Source organism: Muntiacus reevesi, chromosome 13 (assembly GCF_963930625.1).
Source record: "Muntiacus reevesi chromosome 13, mMunRee1.1, whole genome shotgun sequence".
Lineage (NCBI taxonomy): Eukaryota > Metazoa > Chordata > Mammalia > Artiodactyla > Cervidae > Muntiacus > Muntiacus reevesi.
In genome coordinates this window covers 20,352,046-20,373,628 of record NC_089261.1, presented here as the reverse complement: position 1 = coordinate 20,373,628, position 21,583 = coordinate 20,352,046, and the positions used below count along the sequence as shown (strand labels likewise).

General features: G+C 40.2%; 1 protein-coding gene across 1 annotated transcript in view; it reads left to right on the top strand.

Annotated features, from left to right (window-relative positions):
• The window catches only part of LOC136146114 (CAP-Gly domain-containing linker protein 1-like), a 66,560-nt gene extending 49,370 nt beyond the window's left edge, over positions 1-17,190 (top strand). Inside the window, exons 16-21 of the mRNA XM_065905012.1 lie at positions 4,835-4,887; positions 11,162-11,279; positions 11,358-11,508; positions 12,023-12,072; positions 14,352-14,476; positions 15,266-17,190. Of these exons, the coding sequence (XP_065761084.1) occupies positions 4,835-4,887; positions 11,162-11,279; positions 11,358-11,508; positions 12,023-12,072; positions 14,352-14,476; positions 15,266-15,491 (723 nt within the window). The 3' untranslated portion in view covers positions 15,492-17,190. The remainder of the gene's footprint in view (positions 1-4,834; positions 4,888-11,161; positions 11,280-11,357; positions 11,509-12,022; positions 12,073-14,351; positions 14,477-15,265) is intronic.
• The last annotated feature ends 4,393 nt before the right edge of the window (positions 17,191-21,583 follow it).

Sequence of the window (21,583 nt, the reverse complement as noted above, 5' to 3'; positions counted from 1 at the left end):
CTGGAGTTTCAGCTTCAGCATCAGTCCTTCCAATGAATACCCAGGACTGATCTCTTTTAGGATGGACTGGTTGGATCTCCTTGCAGTCCAAGGAACTCTCAAGAGTCTTCTCCAACACCACAGTTCAAAAGCATCAATTCTTTGGCGCTCAGCTCTCTTCACAGTCCAACTCTCACATCCATACATGACTACTGGAAAAACCATAGCCTTGACTAGATGGACCTTTGTTGGCAAAGTGATGTCTCTGCTTTTTAATATGCTATCTAGGTTGGTCATAACTTTCCTTCCAAGGAGTAAGTGTCTTTTAATTTCATGGCTGCAATCACCATCTGCAGTGATTTTGGAGCCCAAAAAAATAAAGTCTGACACTGTTTTCACTGTCTCCCCATCTATTTCCCATGAAGTGATGGGACCAGATGCCATGATCTTCGTTTTCTGAATGTTGAGCTTTAAGCCAACTTTTTCACTCTCCTCTTTGACTTTCATCAAGAGGCTTAGTTCCTCTTCACTTTCTGCCATTAGGGTGGTGTCATCTGCGTATCTGAGGTTATTGATATTTCTCCCGACAATCGTGATTCCAGCTTGTGCTTCTTCCAGCCCAGTGTTTCTCATGATGTACTCTAGTTTTCTGTAAAATAACCCTCCCTTTTATTCAACCTTTTATTATGAACAAGTTCAGTGATATTCCCAGATATCCAACTCCAGAGGCAGTCAGCTCTTGGTCATTCTTTTTCTGGTAAAGTTTTTTTTATGATTTTTAAATTAAAAAAATTTGTTTTAATCTTTATTGAATCTTTGTTACAACATTGTGTCTGTTTTATTTTTTGGTTTTGAGGCATGTGCGATCTTAACGTGCTGACCAGGGGTCGAACCCCAGCCCCTTATATTGGAAGGTGAAGTCTTAACCAATGGACCGCAGGAAAGTCCCTGTTGGTCACTTTTGTTTCAGTTTTACTCTCATTGACCTACTCTTTCATGGATTATCTTGAAGTAAATCCTAGACATACTATCATTTTATCTGTGAACAACTTAATACCTCTAAAAATAAAATTATTCATTTCTTTTAAATTGTAATGTGTTTTTAAAATTAGAAATAATTGGACATGAGTTTGAGCAAGCTCCTGGGGTTGGTGATGGACAGGGAAGCCTGGCGTGCTGCAGTCCATGGAGTCACAGAGAGTCAGACAGGACTGAGCAACTGAACTGAACTGATACATGTTTGTGCCATGAAACTATACAAATACATACCATTTCAAAGTTATTTTGAAGTGGTTACTCAAATAGTTATTCCTCCTATTGTTCTTTCATTGAGGCAGCATTATAAATGGTTGAATGCTTTTTTCCATACTGCTCTTCATTTGTGTAACAGCCTATGTATATAATAATAGTTTTTGTATTTTACAAAACCTATATTGTATATATTACTCAAATTTGCCTGCTGTTGTTCAGTTGCTAAGTCATGTTCTACTCTTTGTGACCCCATGGCACACCAGGCTTCCCTGTCCTTTATCTTCTGGAGTTTGCTCAAACTCATGTCCATTGAGTCAGTGATGCCATCCAACCATCTCATTCTTTGTTGCCCCCTTCTGCTCCTGCCCTCAATCTTTCTCAACATCAGAGTCTTTTCCAATGAGTCGGCTCTTTGCATCAGATAGCTAAAGTATTGGAGCTTCAGCATCATTCCCACTGATGAATATTCAGGGTTGATTTCCTTTAGGATTGACTGCTTGGATCTCCTTGCAGTCCAAAGGACTCGCAAGAGTCTTCTCCTTCGAGAGAACAGCATGTATATTATCTAAAGTGAAACAGATCACCAGCCCAGGTGGGATGCGTGAGACAAGTGCTCGGGCCTGGTGCACTGGGAAGGCCCAGAGGAGTCGGGTGGAGAGGGAGGTGGGAGGGGGGATCGGGTTGGGGAATACGTGTAACTCCATGGCTGATTCATGTCAATGTATGACAAAACCCACTGCAATGTTGTGAAGTAATTAGCCTCCAACTAATAAAAATAAATGAAAAAAAAATAAGAATAGGTAGAATTTAGAAAAAAAAAAAAAAAATAGAGCCTTCTCCAGCACCACAGTTTGAAAGCATCAATTCTTCAGGCTCAGCCTTCCTTTTGGTCCAACTCTCACATTCATACATGACTGCTGGAAAAACCATAGCTTTGACTATATGGACCTTTCTTGGCAAAGTGATGTCTCTGATTTTTAATATACTGTCTAGGTTTGCCTCCCCGCCCCTAAAGTTATATTTATTAAGGTAAAATATCCAAAAAATTCACCTTTCACATTTCATAGGTTTGGTGAGTTTTGACATGTACAGTCATATAATATACCCTTACAATCAAGATTTTCTTTGTCCCAGTAAGTTCTCTCATACTCTTTTTTATAGTCAATCATCACTTCCCAATTCCTAAACACCATTTCTCTCTTCTATGGTGCTATAGTTTTGCCTCTCTGTTGGGTTGGCCAAGAAGTTCATTTGTGTTGTCAACCCAGTTCAGTCCCTGGTTGGGGAACTAAAATCTTGCAAGCTGTGTGGTGCAGTTAAAAAAAAAAAAAAGGAAAGTCAAGGTCACAAAAGACAAGGAAAAAATGAGGAACCAGCTGGACTAAAGAAATATGACTACTAAATGAAACTTGTTATCCGGATTCGATCCTGGGCCAGAACAAGGAAAAAAAAAAAAAAACCACTGTTTCCAATGAAGAATTGGTACAGGACTTCCCTGGTGGTCCAGTGGTTAAGAGTCTCCCCACCAATGCAGGGGATAGGGGTTCAACCCCTGGTCTGGGAAGATCTCACATGCCGAGGAGCAACTAAGCCTGTACACCACAACTACTGAGCCCATGAGCCCTAGAGCCCGTCCTCTGAACCTAGAGAAGCCACTGCAGTGAGAAACCCACATATCGCAACAAAGAGTTGCAATAGGAATCGTTGAGATTTTCTTTAGGATTGACTGGTTTAATCTCCTTGCTGTCCAAGGGACTCTCAAGAGTCTTCTCCAGCACTGCCCTTCACTATCTCCTGGAGTTTGCTCAAATTCATGGCCATTGAGTCAGTAATGCCGTCCAGCCTGCCACAACTAGAGAAAGCCCACAAGGCAGCGATGACCCAGCGCAGCCAAAAAATAAATAAAGGAGTCAGTAGAATAAGTACCTTAAATTTTGGTTTCATGGGAATTCAGGCACAACAACGTCATCCTCTAAGAAACTGGGAGAATCTTTTCATACTTGTTCTTTGCAGTGTTGAATGATTTTCCAAGTGTTAATTGATTGCTTGTATTTTCTCTGCTGTGAATTATTACCTGCCATGACACTCATGTATTTGTATCTGCCTTGTAGTCATTTCCCAGTCTTGTTAATTTTTTTCTTTTGTTTCAGTTTTTATAACAATAAAACAGGCTTCCTTGTTTAAAAAATAAATACAAACCACAAAAAAGGACGCAGAGAGAATGAGAGCCCCTCTCATCTCCATGTCACACTCTCCAGATGTTCTTCTCCCTCTCATTTCATTTTTTAAAGTTTGCCTCCCACTCTTTTCCCTTCCTTTTACTCTTTAAAAATTTCCAAAAAAAAAAAAAAAAAAAAGAAAAAAAAAAAAAAAAATTTCCAAATATTTCCGTGAAATGAACTACTCATGCAGCAGAAGGATTTCTCTTAATGGACTAGGAAAGGAATGTCTAGAGTGGGAAGAGAAACCTGAATGTTAACCTCTGTAGATTTCTTGATAGACTTATGTTCAAAACATGCATGTTTATATTTAAGAATTTTTAAAGTATAAAGACCTTTATAGCAAAGCACATACATAACTGACACGTAATCAGAAATAAGACCACAACTACTTACTGTGAGTAGCAGCTTAAATTCTAGGAACCTAGAATCTTAAATTCTAGAATCCATAAATTCTTAAATAAATGGAAACCATTACAGAGTCTTTGCTGTTATCCTTTGATTAATAAACAAAAAAAAACTGGACTTCCCTGGTGACCCAGTGGTAAAGAATCTGCCCCGCAATGCAGGGGACCTGGGTTTAATCCCTGATCTGGGGAGATTCTACATGCTGCGGGGCAACTAAGCCCATGGCCACAAGACTCAATACAGCCAAAAAATAATTAATTTTTTTAACTGTAAGAGTTTTTCTACCTTTTTGTGTTAGTGTGACTGTATCTGGCTCAACTCTGTGTGGTGTAGTTTGGGAGTAGATGTGTGTCTTCTCTTACAAGGTTGACTAGCTGAATCTTTTTATTTTTTCATCCTCCATAGAAGAACAGAATGTTAGAACTGATGGGCCACTGGAAATTCTTTTGTAACTTTATTTTATAGGTGAGAAAGAAATGCGTGGAATATAATAGGCCTAAGATGAGGCCCTTGTAGAATAAATTACCAGTTCCTAACCCTACTCAAGTTAGTGACGTTTGCCTTCTATTATTTCAGGAAAGGAAGTAGAATGCTAATAGTGAAGCCTTCCCTCATGCATCTAACAAGTGAAGGAAACATTTATTGAATGTTTAAGATCTGGCAAGTACACAGTGTTGTTTAATACTTTAACTCTCAGGTCCCCGCAGGAAGAGGAGTCATTCAGGTGATAAGTGATTTGTAAATTAGTAACTGTGGGACTTCGCTGGTGGGCCAGTGGTTGAGACTCCTTTGAATGCAAGGGGGACGGGTTCAATCCATATGGTGATGTACACTTGGTCTTTTCTCACCGCCTCTTGGGAAAGCCAGTTGCTTTAGCTTCACTGGAGCGTGGGAATGTGACCTGCAGGATGAGAAATCAGCCTGTCTGAGGGCTTGTTATGAACTGAACTTTTTTGTGTGTGTGTGTTTTTTTCCAGCTGGAAGAAGAGAGATCTGTGCTGAATAACCAGTTGTTAGAAATGAAAAAGAGGTAGGCTTTTCTTTTTGTGTATATTGTTTTGTGTGTGTGTGTGTGTGAGTTTAATAAGGAAAATGTCAGAACATGCTGTGTGAAGTGACTTGTAGAAAACATACGACCTTCTTATACTCAGAAAATTGCATCACGATAGTTTGGTACTCATAATTGACAAATTTGCAAAGTTTCAGTATGAATTACTAACAGCAGATTTTTGATTTTTTAAGTCATGTGCAGTTGCATTTATTCAGAAGTATCCTAAAGTCAGATTGTCTCATATCACATACTGCTGTACCTCCTAGTTTCAGTAACTAAAAATACTGCCATTTTACCTAGAGTAATTGATCTGCATATAAATACTGATTTCAGTTATATAAAAAGTTTAATTTTTTCACAGTAACGGGAAGCACCATTTTAAACATTTCTATTTTTTTTCTGAAAAAGAGCTTTGTTATTTGTTTATTCTTTGATGATAATCAAATGCTATTCAAATGGAAGTTTCCAGGACTTTTTGAGTAAGGATAACTGGGCCCCAGGAATAATCATTTAGAAGCCTGACGCTTATGCTTTCTGATGGTCTTGTCTGCTCTTTTAAAATGTGCAGTTTGTGTCTAGAGAAGCTCTCTGCTTTACTCTGCATGCCAAGCAGGTTTAGCGCGCACTGCTGCTGAGACCCACAGCCTGTACAGCGGTTTGCTATAGAGCACATCACAACAGTGATGTGCTTTTTTCTGTCTTATTAAATGCAAAAAGAGGAATAAACCTTTAGAAATAGTACAATCAAGAATTCCTGGGGAATTCCCTCACAGTCCAGTGATTAAGACTCCTGGCTTCCACGACAGGGGGCACGAGTTGGAATTCCACATGGTGCTTCTGCAGCACGGCCAAAAGTAAATAAATAAGTTTTTTGAGAAGAATTTCTGTATACCTCAATTTTAAAAACATAAGAAACTAGGGAAGAAAAATTCCTTCACAGCCTTGCAGAGCACCTTCTTCTCGACTGTCAGGGCAGAGGGAGTTTCCCTTGCTGACCGCTGACACCGGGGCTTACGCGGACAGTGTTCCTCCTGCGAGCATGGCAGTTGCTGCAGAATCCAGGGCCTTGTTTAGCCCACAAAGATATCTGGGTTCCATAAGCTACACTCTAAAGGAAATCAGGCCTCCGTCCAGGGGTGCCTCCCTCTTTTCTTTTTTTAAGACATCCTTAAACTCTTTCTTCTTTAAAGTTTCACATCAGACTGCATATGTGTTTCACAACCACCTCACCCCTGGTCCAGCCAGGTCTTCACCAAGTGCCCCTCGTGAGCTGTAGTGACTGGCCTGCTCTGACTTACCCTGGGGCCTGGGTACAAGCACAGCTCCGCCCGTGGGGGCCTTGGGATATTTAATTTTACATGAAAAGGGCTTTGTTTCTTTAAAAAGAACCCCGTATATGCAGTTATCAAGGGTATGTGAAAACATAATAGCACTTACTCTTGAGGCATTCTGGTAAGGGAATGTATCAAAATCAGCAGATGTGAGTACTGATGTAATTAATCCCTTTGCATTTATGTAGCACTTGTAATTCATAGATTTCTCATATCTCTAAATAAACCATTGAAATGTATTTTGGGGCTTGCATTTAAAAATGATGAAACCCAAACTTGGGCAACTTGGTTAAAAATTCAGATGCAGGCACAAGACGCAGAACTTCCGATCTTCTTACACGGGGTCTTTTCTCATTGTACATTTAATGTTTGTTTATTTTTACTTTTTAGTGTTTTTTAAAAAGAAAGGTGAGAGGCTTTGTTAGTCCTTTCCTTGTGACTTTGACTAAATTACATGCCTCTCCAAGTGTGATTAGACATGTGACTTTTTTTCCGGGCTTTAAAAGATAGAACAAATTTGGATAGTTGTCTGCCCTCTCTCCTTATTTCATTCTGCTCCCCTGTTAGGTCCTGGGTATGCCGAAGAGAATCTCTCTTGAAAATTATTCTTTTAATGGAAAAATGCAGATAAAGATAATTTTTTCTGGGAGTGAAAAAATTTTAAACATAGTTTCTGATATTTAGAACTTTGGTGGGGGAGGGGTTCAAATTGTTAATTAACCCTTATGGAAAATTAGGTCTATTTGAGAAGTCTGGATGCAAATATGTTTTAGCTAATTTGGGGGGGACCATGAATGCATTCTGACAGTCAGTTTTATAAAGGATTTGTATGTAGATCTAGGTGTGTAACAGTTAAGTACATGTAGCATAGAGTACTAAAAAGAATTGGATACTTCCTTATAAGTCTGGAGTGACTTCTCTGGCAGTCCTATGGTTAGGTCTTTGTCTTCCAGTGCAGAGGGTGGGGGTTCTGTCCCTGGTTGGAGAGCTAAGATCCCACTCATATGCCTTGTGGTCAAAAAACCAAAACATTAAAAAAAGCAATATTATAGAAAGATCAATAAAGGCTTTAAATATGGTCCACATTAAAAAAAAAACCTAAAAAAAATCTGGAAAGTACTTAAAAATCACAAAAGATATTTGAAATGTGGTTGTTCAAGCAAGAACTGAGATCTTAGTCAACATACATAGCTAAGAAAGAATATAATTGCTTCATTCAGACTATATTGTTCATTATTTTGAAGTGCAGTACTTACTCCTGACATGGGGTGAAACTAAATACTTATCATTAAGACATTAGTATCACCTTCTTGTATTTGCTCTGGTTTTTTTTGCTATCTAACGTTGAATCGCAGGCAACATGCAGTGAAATTTTTTCTCTTAGCCTGAAAATGTAATCATTTCTTTGAAAAACCAGACTCTGAGTTAGGCAGACCTGTTTCAAAGCAGTTTCCAAGGCATCCAGTAGATGAAGCAGGGCTAACCTCGACTTGCTCTAATTGACAGAAGGAGAGAAACATGTTCCTCTGGCCAGAAAGCCTATGGCAGATTCGGGAACCAGTTTGGCTTCCCTCCCTTTTGTAGGCTTTTTGATGTCAGAGAAGGGAGCCCAGAGCTCCCTGTAGAGTCAGGATTAATTCTGCGGGCGACCCCCCAAGATTCCCGTCAGGAAGGAAGACTGGTGGCAGTCCCGCCTGCCAGTCCTGAAGAGGCACTGCCCCTCCAGCTCACTCCGCTCGCTGTGGGTTGCTAGGTGTCTGACTGTCTCGAGCTTGCGCTACTTATCAATGCTCATCTCACCCCCTCTCTTTTCCCTTTCCTACACTTGCTTCCCTTGCTCTGTGTGTCTTTAATGGTAAGACTAAAGAAAGTCTATCCACGTTATAATAAATAAATTTCATATATTTTTTAGTAAACCAAGTTGTCATATATATTTTTTGACTGCCTTTGTCCCTCTGTGTCTTGCTTTTGTTTTGAAAAATATCCTCAACAGTACACACACACACACACGCACGCACATATCTTTTTTATATCTCTACATACAGCACAGAACTTCAGTGCAAATTTAGTTCTCCTTGCTGTATTTGCAGTTCTCTTCATGTTCCTAATATTTGGTTCTTGTTATCTTGCATTTTTAAAGCTTGCCCCGTAACACTTTAAGGTATTTCCTTCATTACCGGAATTTATTTCTTATGTAAGTAGTAAGGAAAGAATCTGGGTTATACGTTCTCTTGGGGGAAAGATTTCTGGCCCCTGTTATGTTTATCTTCCCTTCTTGATATTTTTAGTAAGGCCAAGTCACTCAAGCCAAAGTCGCTTTTTTTTTTTTTTTTTGGCCAGAGTCGCTTTAAAGTAACACAGGCCCTCTTGTCAATGTGGTGTGTGACTCAGGTGTCAGTCATGTTGGCAGAACTAGTTTAGTTTAGACCATCTTTGTTTGCACAGTGGGATTTGAGCTCAGGAATCGCCTAAGATGCTGACATTGAAGACCTGTCACCAAGAGGAGCTGCCAGGGTCTATTTGTCCCTTCAGAAGTTAGTTGGTATACAATTCACAAGTCAGATCCCTTTCTTAACCACCCACCTTTTGATGACTTTTGTCCAAGAAATATCTGTTTGCTATCTTCTTAGAAGGCAGCCTCGCTTAGAGGCCATATGTATGTGGGGATAAGCAAAGACACCTGTGCCTTTTTCTTCTGCCAGCTGATGGCGGCCTTATCCTCCCTAACACAAAGATTTAGAAGAATCTAAATCTGCTAATTCCCAAATCCTGGTATTTCTCAGTAAAAATATTTAAAATCACATTGTTCAAATTTGAGTTGAATTTACAAGTGTATCTCTTGAAATTGTTTGCTTTGAAATAATTCCTTTATTATTTTACAAAGAAGCAGAAAGTAAAAATGGCCAAATCATGGAAATACAAGCTCTTACTTTTCGTGGCCTTATTACACTTTGCCTAATGTGCTGTATATAGCAAAGAATTGAAATAGATTTTACAATAGAATGAACTACCAAATATCCTTTAATAGAAACATAAGGAGCAGAAGATTTATTGAATCTTCAGATAAAAACAGGTATTTACTTTCCAGATAGAAAAAGATGCCTATACATTCCTTTCACTTAAAGGGAATTTTTTCTTTGGGGGTGTTTTGTTTTTTGTTTTACTTAAACACGATCCTCTTTTGTAGTGAGGTGTCATGCAGTTAGTAATTTAACAGCACCAAGTGTTCATATAACACTTGGGTGTTGAATTCAATACATTATCTGTAAGTCTCAGATTCTTTTCTTAGTACTTATTCCGGGGTGTAAGTGTAAGCCACATACTGAGATAAATACAACACTTATGTTTCCCATCTTTGTGTAGAACTTCAATTTACCATAAACCATGAGAATTCTGTAATTCGTGTGCCGGATATCTTGGGTCTCACTAACCAGACATACATTCTGCCATTTCTAACCTGGGCCTCAGTTTCTGATCCCTCTAGTCGGTTCTAAGACAGACCGAACCACTACATGCTCCATGTTCACCCAGCTCCTCCCAACAGAACCGGGAGCGATTTTTCTCTTTGCACCATGAACGCTCACTAATGGTTATCCATGTGAAGGCAGTGCCTTAGATTGTAAGACCCGAGGGCTAGCTAGGAAATTTTCCTCCAGTAATGCTTTTCCCCAAATATTTTTGTGATACAAGGTCTTTTTTCCTCTTGTTTCACACTGCATGTAATTAAAAAAAAAAAAAACTTACTTCAAAATTTGAGGTTTCCAGGAGCCGCAAATCTAGTACAGAGGGTCCTACGTTCCCTTCTCTCATCTTCCCTTCACATGCCCACCTTAGCACCCCTGGGCCTTTGATCCAAACTGAGAGAGTAACATTGGTCTAGACCTCTTAGCCAAAGTCTAGACATTGTTAAGATTTCCCCAGTTTTTCCACTCATGTCCTTTTTCCTCTCCCAGGATCCAATCTAGGAGACCCCATCGCCTTTAGTTGTCACATCTCCTTAGTCTCCTCCAATCTATGACACCTCCGCAGTCTTTCCTTGGCTTTCGTGACACTGGCACTTTTGAATTTTCACCACAAAAATGTAAATAAAAGCACACACATTTATAAACACACAGTAGCCTCCTGCCCTTTGGGGTCGTCTCTGTTGTGTCCCTCCTTCCCTGTCTTCCCTTCATCTCTCTCTTTCTTTTCCCACTCCCCTGGTTCCAAGAAACATCTTCCTCTCCTGGAAAGCCTGGTGCCCCTCCCTGTGCTGGTAACCGGATGCTGGGGCGGCCTGAGAACAGGCTCCCTATGCACTGACCTGCTCCCTCCAGGTGTCCCCCCAAGCTTCCATTCTGCAGCTGGAAATCCATCTTCACATTTCTGTCCTAGCTTTTTTGGTAATTTACCTTTCATTTCTATGAGCAAGTGAAGGTCCTCTTCAGAGTCTTTATGGACGAAAAGTAATGATCCTTCAGTTTGAATAGTGGTCATAATCTCTGCTACTGTTTTGGCCCATAAGATCTCCAAAACACAATCTGGGAATTTGCTCAAAGTTACTGAAATTAGTGAGAACCAATCGATACTTCCAGCATAAAACTGCTCTGCATTATGTCTGTATAATCGCTGCGGGGTGCAACAGTCTTGTTTTTTTAATTCGTCTTCCGAAGTTATTAACTTGTTTCTTTAAATTCAAACGGATACAATGATATGCAGATTCTGGTATATCTCTGCATTAAACTTTTTCTCCCCTCACAGTAAGTTAAACTTCAAGTAAAATTTCACCAGCATAGTAGCCTTAACTCCCTGTAAAACTTCCCTGTGATACTTTCTTCCCTTACATTAAGCTAAAGTTAATTGAGTGTTTTTCTCCGACCCTTGTACTCTGACTACCCTCTCGGTTGATTTCTGGAATTTTTTTGAACTCTTTGGTCTTTTAGAGAATCCACGTTAATAAAAGACGCAGATGAAGAAAAAGCTTCCTTGCAGAAATCCATCGGTATCACTAGTGCCTTACTCACAGAAAAGGATGCGGAGCTGGAAAAGCTGAGAAATGAGGTAGGGTACCCGCCTCAGGGAGCCTTCCCGCGGCCTGCCTGCGCCCGGGCCGAGCCTAAGCCAGCCCATGTGTTTCAGGTCACGGTGCTCAGGGGAGAGAACGCGTCCGCCAAGTCCTTGCATTCAGTTGTTCAGTCTCTAGAGTCTGATAAGGTGAAGCTTGAGCTCAAGGTGAAGAACTTGGAGCTTCAACTCAAAGAAAACAAGAGGCAGCTCAGCAGCTCCTCAGGTAACTTGACCGCCGCCGCCTCCAGGGAGGAGCTCTTCCCGGGGTAGAGCTGCCCTTGGAAGGAGGCACCCGCGCCGCCCCCCGCGACGGGCCCCCGGGCCTGGGCTCTCCCGCGCCTTCATCCAGGGAGGCCCCACTCAAGGGGGCGCGCCTGCCTCTGCGCACTTCCGGACCTTCCCGCGGTCCTGAGCATTGCCGGAAATCTATCTGAGACAGTAGGGGACCGCTGCCATGTCGGGAGCGACCGGGGGTCGAGAGTGCCCCGCCGGGAGGAGAACATGACGGACGTGACAGGCCACCCACCCGGCAGAGGGCCAGCCCGAGAGGGCGCCGCCGTGCCTCGGGGGGCCAGATGTGGGACAGGAACTCCAGGCGTGTGCTCAGAGGCGCCTCTGGGGATTCCACACCAGAATGAGTGTCTCCCGCTGGCCCTTTCGTTGTAAGAACAAGGAAACAAGATGGGATGGCAATTTTTAAATATATCCCCCCTCCCCGTTTTTTTTCTTAACATAAGGTAATACTGATACTCAGGCAGAAGAGGACGAAAGAGCTCAGGAGTGTCAGGTAATATGCCTTCCTTTTGATTTGCTTGTTTTTTTGTTTTTTTTTTTAATCGTTTAATCTTTTGACTAGGTAATGTATTTATATGGTCTGAACATTGAACAGTATTAAAAATATATACACTGTAAAAAAAAAAAACTGTCCCTCCAAACACCATCCCTCTCCTACTCAGTTTCCAACCCCCTAAACAGATCATCAGGGTTATTACTGTCTTTTTAAATTTTTTCAGAGATTTTTTTTTTAATCTATATACAAACCAAGACTAATAGTCTTTCCCCTTCTTTGTTACACAAATGGCATATAAACCGATCTCTTATTTTTTACAGGGGTATAGTATTCCGTTATATGGAGAGAGATATATATACAGACACACACCATAATTTAATCAGTCCTTATTAGTTGACATGACTTTGGGATGTTTCTGATCTTTTAGGTGCATTATAAACAATGCTATAGTGTACTGTCTTGCACAGCTATCATATTATAGCTGTACTGATATTTCTTTAGGATTAATTCCTAGAAGTAGAATTACTCTGTTAAAGGTTCCTTCCTCATCTTTACCTTAAAAAGACAGTTCTTGAAAACTGTTTCCTAAAGCCAAAATTATCAAAAGAGCTTTAATTGTAAAAGCGGGATTACATGGAGGTAAGCTATTCTATTTTTGGAAATGGATGGCATCACAAACTTAATGGACCTGAGTCTGAGTAAACTCTGGGAGTTGGTGATGGACAGGGAGGCCTGGCGTACTGCAGTCCATGGGTCGTAAAGAGTTGAACACGACTAAGCAACTGCACTGAACTGATGGCCCAGAAGTAATAAACATGTATTTTCAGTTTTAATTATATATTTTGGACATATTTATCCCATTAAAATTCAGAGGTACAAAAGCCATCTTTCACTTTTAAATAAAAGAGAAACTCAGTGAGTTGGTGATTTGTTTGTTGTGACATCTCCTTTGAAAGGCCTGTAAGAATTCAACCAATAGCCTAACTTTAACCCTGGCTAGCATTGTCTCTGCTTAGTTTATATGTCTAATGAGCACAAAATTAACAATGTTTTCTCTCCCCCTCTTCCTTTCTGCTTCTGTTTGTTTCATCTGCCACTGCCAACACTTTGCTTCCCATCAGCAAATGGTTTGTTTTATGTTTCCTAATTTGTGAGCATGTATGTGAGTGTGTGTATGTGTGGCTTCCCACTGTACTTCCATTTTATGGCATTTTTTTCCCCCTTCCTGATATGATACGTAGCTCCCAACAGGATATAGTCTTACAGAATACAGTTTGAGAAGTGAGATAAGAGTCAGTGGGTCTGCCTTCAAGGTCAGAAGGGATATTCTGCAGAGAATAACAAAGCCAGTGATTTCTAGCTTTGTTTTGTAACTGCCCCAGTGGGAGAAAAAGGCCAAATATTTCTTTGAAAAATAACTACTGGATGGGCCAAAAAGTTTGTTCAGATTTTTCATCTTACAGACAAACCCCAAATGAACTTTATGGCCAACCCAATATGTATGTATGAGTGTACACACACACACATACACATATTTTTTTAAATTGTAAAGTAGGATTTTTTTTCCAGATGGACATTTAGAGAAATGAAACGTTTTCATTATTTGTAGGAGAGAGGAGAAACCGTTTTTAAGTTAAAGTGCCCTTGCTTTGAAACGTCGGACAAGAGCGTTTCCTCCTGGTGGTCGTCTCCTTACCCCACTGCCCCGAGTCTGGGCCCCGGTCCCCTGAACGCTGCCCTTTCAGTGTGTGCCTGCATCAGTTGAAGGGGAGCTTAAGTCTTCTCTTTAAAATCCTTCTTTTGGGACTTCCCTGGCAGTCCAGTGGTTAAGACTCCTCTCTTCCATTGCAGGGGGCACGAGTTCAATCCCTGGTCAGGGAACTAAGATCCCACATGCCATGGGGTGTGGCCAAAAACAGAAAAACCCCAAAACAGCTCCTTCCTTTTTCTCTGAAGACCCACTTGCCATTCCACCATAACTAATAAGTGAATGTTAAATTGTGGTCTGAGGAGAATTTACGTAAGCTTTTTCAAATCTACACCACATGAAAGTCCTGGATTGGTTCTACAGTTTATCTGAACAAGTAACTAGTTGTGCTTTTTGTGCAATTGTGTGTGTGTGTGTAAACATATTTAAAAGGGGTTGAGTCACGGCTGTTGCTGGCCCCTGTGACTTCAGCACACTCTGCATCCACAGCTTGAGTATAATTGGTTCTTGATGCTCCAGGGTACATATTTCAGGCATTTTACACATTTTTTTCCCCCAAACAAATTAGATTGACTTCCTCAATTCAGAAATAGTAGACCTTCAGAGGAAGAATCAGGACCTCAAGATGAAGGTGGAGATGATGTCAGAAGCAGCCTTGAGCGGGAACGGGGACGACCTGAACAATTATGACAGGTATTTCGTGTTCAGCAATGCTGGGTGGAACCTCAGTTCGGTCTAAATGCGTGTGTGTTTTTAAAGTTAGGTTCTCCAGACAGAGAAGGACAGATGTTGCTTCTATGTGGAATCTAAAAAAAAGAAATGGTACAAACTTATTTGCAAAACAGAAATAGAGTCACAGATGTAGAAAAGAGTCTTATGGTCAGTAAGGGGAGGAGGGATAAATTGGGAGACTGGGATTGCCATATACACACTACTATATATAAAATAGATAACTAATAATGATCTACTGTTACAGCACAGGGGACTCTACTCAATACTCTGGTGAACTATATGGGAAAAGAATCTATAAAAAGAGTGGATATATGCATGTATATGGCTGGTTCACTTTACCGTACAGCAGAAGGTTACACAACACTGTAAATCAACTATAATCCAATAAAAACTAAAAGAAAAGGAAAATATACATATAACTGAGTCACTTTGCTATGCAGCAGAAAATAAATGAAACATTATAAATCAACTGTGCTTCAATATTTCTTTAGAAAGTTAGGTTCTCCAATGGATTGGAGAAACAATTGCTTTGTGATTGTTTGGCCATAAACTGACTTCCACAAATCTGGCAAGAGAGTGGAAATGGTTTGATCTGAAGATTTTAAATGTGGACCCCAGTACTTGTACTTGAGGCTCTGCAGACTGGGCCAGAATCCTTGCTTGTGTTTTATTCATTACAAATGATACTGTCTCTTGAATTTCTGCTGAGGGAGATGAGTTTCTGATCATACACATTGGTAACACTTGCAGCGATGACCAGGAAAAACAGTCCAAGAAGAAACCCCGCCTCTTCTGTGACATATGTGACTGCTTTGATCTCCACGACACAGAGGATTGTCCCACCCAGGCCCAGATGTCTGAGGACCCTCCCCACTCCACACACCATGGCAGTCGGAGCGAGGAACGCCCATACTGTGAAATCTGCGAGACGTTTGGGCACTGGGCTACCGACTGCAATGACGACGAGACCTTCTGATGAAGCCTCCCACCCAGAACTGGGCTCTCTCAGATGTGCTACGTGTAGGCAACTGACCACCAGCATTATGCGTGCAGACTTCAGGAGAACTCATGTTATTTTTGACCCCCATCAACAAATCTAAGAAAATATTTTGATCTTCCACCGAATTGCCCTTTTTGTCTCCCCGTATAATAAATAAGGGCGGTTTTCACCTCTGATTTTTATCTTCTTGATTTTTAAAAAGTATTCCATTGCACCAGATGCCATTACACTCATCGTCCCTATGAGGGAGACCTCACAGAACGACTCCTACCCTGCCAGTACCTTATTTAAGTTAACTTTAAATTATGCCGTTCCTCTTCATATTGGCACTAAAATATTTCCAGGCTGCATTTGTATATTTAGATGTTTGGGTTAAGCTTTGACACTGGAATGAGTTGAAAAAAAAAGTATGCCACTTTGCATTTTCATCTACTCATTTATTTTATTTTTAGTCAGAGAAATAGCTGAGTTCTTTGCACTACCCGACGTCAGTAGTGCCTTTATTTAAGGCTCGATGAGACTTTTAGGTGTGATTATAAAATCTTGAACCAGGTGAAGGGAGGGGGAAGCCCCCAGACTGCTGTGGGGTCGTTTTCTTATAATCTCGATGCTGCACCCACTTTACTGTGGTGTTTTGTTTATCAGTTTTGCATAATTTCAGCTCTATATATTATATGTATATATTTTTGTAAAATCTATATTTTGGGAAAAAACCTATACAGTATGTCTTTCTTTTCAGATTTTTATCTTTATGAAAAAGGAAACACTTAAAACATCAGGACATCACGGGCTAGGCCAGGATCAGCATCACGTGGCTTACAGCTGTGTGTTCTCTCTTTTCATTTTCTTTCTTTATCAGGAATAAGTAACTGGGAGAATTTTCTCCAGATTTTGTTTTTCTTCTCCAACAAATATCCCCAGCAGTCGGTTAATTAGATAATAAGCCACTCTAAAACACCTAAATGAACCAATCTACAATCTTTACAAGTTTTTTTTTTTTTTTACTGTGTTTTTAGATGAATGTACGATGAGAAATTCAGCATTAATAGTTTTGGATTTTCTTATCACAAAAAATAAAATGAAGGACCTCAACCACAAGTTTAGCAACCAGTTTGAATCTATTTATCTTCATTTGAATGTCTTTTAGAATATGTAAAAAGTAATAAATAAATGTATCTTCCAGGAGACATGTATAATAAGAACTTCTATAATTGTATATATGCCTTTGATGTATTTTCCCCTCCAGATTATCAGTTATGTATTTGACAAGTGAAAAATAAATGTGTAATCAGTTGAAATTTGGGATTATAAACAAACATATCATAATAAGAACTGTCTCACAAACACAAAATGTAAAGCAGTATTAAAATCCAAGCAAACAGGTGTTCTGTATCTACTTGAATAAATGGTTATTTTTTTTTTGCCAGTGTAGTAGACTGGTATTATTCTCAGGTTTATTTTGTACTAATGGTTTTTCTTTAAATGAGCAAGCACCAGAGGTCCAAATAGCAATTTCTACTGCAGTCTGTTGAGAAACTGCTTTTAAGAAATGATCTCAAAGCATTCTGTGACCCACTCAGCATAAAATAAATACCCAAGGTGGTTATCCATTGCTTTGTCTCACTATATTACCTGACAGAAATGTAAGTGGCACTGAGTACCAACTACCTATTAAAGAATGAAGTGTGCAAAGAAACTGTGAAAGCTGCTGTGATATTTACCAATATGATGACTGAACCAAGTAATCTGGTTTTATGAGCTATGATCCCCCCACAGGTAGATATTTCCAAAGCAGAGGTACCAATTGAACATTGAACATGACCAAAAAAGTACCCTGACAGTAGTCGTTGACTTCAGCATTGACAGAACTGATGAAAAAACTCAAACTATTAATCTACACTTATTGTGATCATTTCTTTCTCTCTCTCTCTCTCTCTCTCTATATATATATATATATATCTCAAATCATGTTGTACACCTAAAATGAATCTTAAATGTCAATTATATCTCAATAAGAAATACATTTTAAAAAGAAAAGTTTCTAACACTAAACAAATTATTTTAAAATTAAATATGTTTGGGACTTCACTGGTTGCCCACTGGTTGAGGCCCAGTGGTTTAAATTCAGGAGGCACAGTTTCCATCCCTGGTTGGATCCTGATGATGCATGGTGAGTCCAGAAATTTTTGATAGTCAAGTATTTTTGATAGAGTCAAGTTGAGAGTGGATGTATGTAAATATGTGTAACTGATTATCACCTCCAAATTCCACTCTGCTTATTCATGTGTGAGAAAAAAACAGTGAGTGTGTTAGTTGCTCAGTGCTGGTTGACGCTTTGTGACCCCTGGAATGTAGCCCACCAGGCGCCTCTGTCCATGGGATTCTCTAGGCAATAGTACTGCAGTTCAGTCGCTCAATCATGTCCAACTCTTTGCAACTCCATGGACGGCAGTACACCAGGCTTCCCTGACCATCACCGACTCCCAAAGCTTACTCAAACTCATGTCCATTGAGTTTCCGTGATGCCATCCAACCATCTCAACCTCTGTCATCCCCTTCTCCTGCCTTCAATCATTCCCAGCATCAGGGTCTTTTCAAATGAGTCAGTTCTTTGCATCAAGTGGCCAAAGTATTGGGAGTTTCAGCTTCAGCATCCTTCCAGTCCTTCCAGTGAATATTCAGGACGGATTTCCTTTAGGATGGACTGGGTGTGTAGCCGCTATTCCCTTTTGCAGGGGATCTTCCCCACCCAGGGACTGAAACCTCCTCTGTTAAGTCTCCTGCATTAGCAAGTGGATGCTTTAGCATTAATAGCACCAAGGTAATTGCTTACTGCATCCTTTCTTCATAACAGTGTATAGAGGATTGAAGGGAGCCAGGCAAGACCAAAAGTTTTCAAGCCTCATTCAGTTCGGTCGCTCACTTGTGTCTGACTCTGCGACCCCATGGACTACACAGCACACCAGGCCTCCCTGTCCATAACCAACTCCCCGAGTTTATTAAACTCATGTCCATTGAGTCACTGATGCCATCCAACCATCTCATCCTCTGTAGTCCCCTTCTCCTCCTGCCTTCAATCTTTCCCAGCATCAGGGTCTTTTCAAATGAGTCAATTCTTCACATCAGGTGGCCAAAGTACTGGAGTTTCAGTTTCAGCATCAGTCCTTCCAATGAATATTCAGGATTGATTTCCTTTAGGATGGACTGGTTGGATGTCCTTGCAGTCCAAGGGACTCTAAAGAGTCTTCTCCAACACCACAGTTCAAAAGCATCAGTTGTTTGGCGCTCAGTTTTCTTTATAGTCCAACTCTCACATTCATATATGACTACTGAAAAACTATGGCTTTGACTAGATGGATCTTTATTGGCAAAGTAATGTCTCTGCTTTTTGAAATGCTGTCTAAGTGGGTCATAGCTTTTCTTCCAAGGAGCAAGAGTCTTTTAATTTCATGGCTGCAATCACCATCTGCAGTGATTTTAGAGCCCCCCAAAATAAAGTCTGTCACTCTTCCCACTGTTTTCCCATCTATTTGCCATGAAGTGATGGGACCAGATGCCATGATCTTAGTTTTCTGAATGTTGAATTTCAAGCCAACTTTTTCACTCTCCTATTTCAGTTTCATCAAGAGGCTCTTTAGTTCTTCACTTTTTGCATTAAGGGTGGTGTCATCTGCATATCTGAGGTTATTGGTATTTCTCCTGGCAATCTTGATTCCAGTTTGTGGTTCTTCCATCCCAGCATTTCTCATGATGTACTCTGCATATAAGTTAAATAAGCAGGGTGACAATATACAACCTTGACGTACTCCTTTCCCAATTTGAAACCAGTCTGTTGTTCCATGTCTAGTTCTAACTGTTGCTTCCTGAACTGCATACAGATTTCCCAAGAGGCAGGTCAGGTGGTCTGGTATTCCCATCTCTTGAAGAATTTTCCAGTTTGTTGTGATCCACACAGTCAAAGGCTTTGGTGTAGTCAATAAATCAGATGTTTTTCTGGAACTCACTTTTTCTATGACCCAACAGATGTTGGCAATTTGATCTCTGATTCCTCTGCCTTTTCTAAATCCAGCTTGAACATCTGGAAGTTCACGGTTCACGTACTGTTGAATCTTGGCTTGGAAAGTTTTGAGCATTACTTTAGTAGCATATGAGATGAGTGCAATTGTGTGGTAGTTTGAACATTCTTTGGCATTGCCTTTATTTGAGATTGGAATGAATACTGACCTTTTCCAGTCCTGTGACCACTGCTGAGTTTTCCAAATTTGCTGGCATATTGAGTGCAGCACTTTCACAGCATCATCTTTTAGGATTTGAAAATAGCTCAACTGGAATTCCATCACCTCCACTAGCTTTGTTCTTAGTAATGCTTCATAAGGCCCACTTGACTTTGCATTCCAGAATGTCTGGCTCTAAGTGAGTGATCATACCATCGTGATCATCTGGGTCATGAAGACTTTTTTTGTATAGTTCTGTGTATTCTTGCCACCTCTTCTTAATATATTCTGCTTTTGTTAGAATACCGTACCATACCATACCATACCATACCATTTCTGTCCTTTATTGTTCCCATCTTTGTATGAAATGTTCCCTTGGTATCTCTCATTTTCTTGAAGAGATCTCTGGTCTTTCCCATTCTATTGTTTTCCTCTATTTCTTTGCACTGATCACTGAGGAAGGCTTTGTTTTTTCTCTCTCCTTGCTATTCTTTGGAACTCTGCATTCAGATGGGTGTATCTTTTCTTTTCTCCTTTGCCTTTCACTTCTCTTCTTGTCACAGCTATTTGTAAGGCCTCCTCAGACAACCATTTTGCTTTTTTGCATTTCCTTTTCTTGGGGATGGTCTTGATCCCTGCCTCCTGTACAATGTCATGAACCTCCGTCCATAGTTCTTCAGGCACTCTATCAGATCTAATCCCTTGAATCTATTTCTCTCTTACACTGTACAATCATAAGGGATTTGATTTAGGTCATACCTGAATGGTCTAGTGGTTTTCCCTACTTGCTTCAATTTGTCTGAATTTGGCAATAAGCCTCTGTCACCAGATCCCAAATAGCCATTTAAACACTCAAAGTATTGAAAAGCATATATCTTTCTAATAAGCTATTTATTGAGTATTTGTTAAATTACAGGCACCCTGCTAAGCCTTGTACATAGATTACATGATGTAGACTTCATCCTGTTTCGTCTTTGCAACTCACCAGGTAACATGTGAATTTTACCTGAATTTTACATTGGATAGTAGTTATGTGAAATACCATGTCGTATATATGTCTACTAGGAAGAGCTAAACAGACAAGTAACTCAAGATTCCCTCAGCCCTTAGCCATTTTTGTAGATTTTAGCCTACAAACTCAAAACCTCAAAGTGCAGGACCTTTAGATTGCTATAATTTAAAAGATTTATTAAAAGATTTAAAAGAGTGCTATAATTTAAAAATTGGAAGTAAAGTTATGACCAAACTAGACAGCATATTAAAAAGCAGAGACATTACTTTGCCAACAAAGGTCTATCTGGTCAAAGCTATGGTTTTCCCAGTAGTCAAATATGGATGTGAGAGTTGGACTATAAAGAAAACTGAGCGCCTAAGAATTGATACTTTTGAACTGTGGTGTTGGAGAAGACTCTTGAGAGTCCCTTGGAATGCAAGGAGATCCAACCAGTCCATGCTAAAAGATATCAATCCTGAATATTCACTGGAAGGACTGATACTGAAGCTGAAACTCCGGTACTTTGACCACCTGATGCGAGGAACTGACTCATTTGAAAAGACCCTGATGCTGGGAAAGATTGAAGGCAGGAGGAGAAGGGGACTACAGAGGATGAGATGGTTGGATGTCTTTAGCGACTCAGTGGACATGAGTTTGAGTAAACTCTAGGAGGTGGTGATGGACAGGGAGGCCTGGCGTGCTGCAGTCCATGGGGTCTCAGAGCTGGATATGACTGAGCGACTGAACTGAATGACTAAAAAGATTTCCATTCAAATATAGCTTCGTTATCATTTTACAGAGAGTATACTTGCTGCTAAGAAGAAAGCCTCGACTTTTAAACCGGACGTGCAGAATCTAGT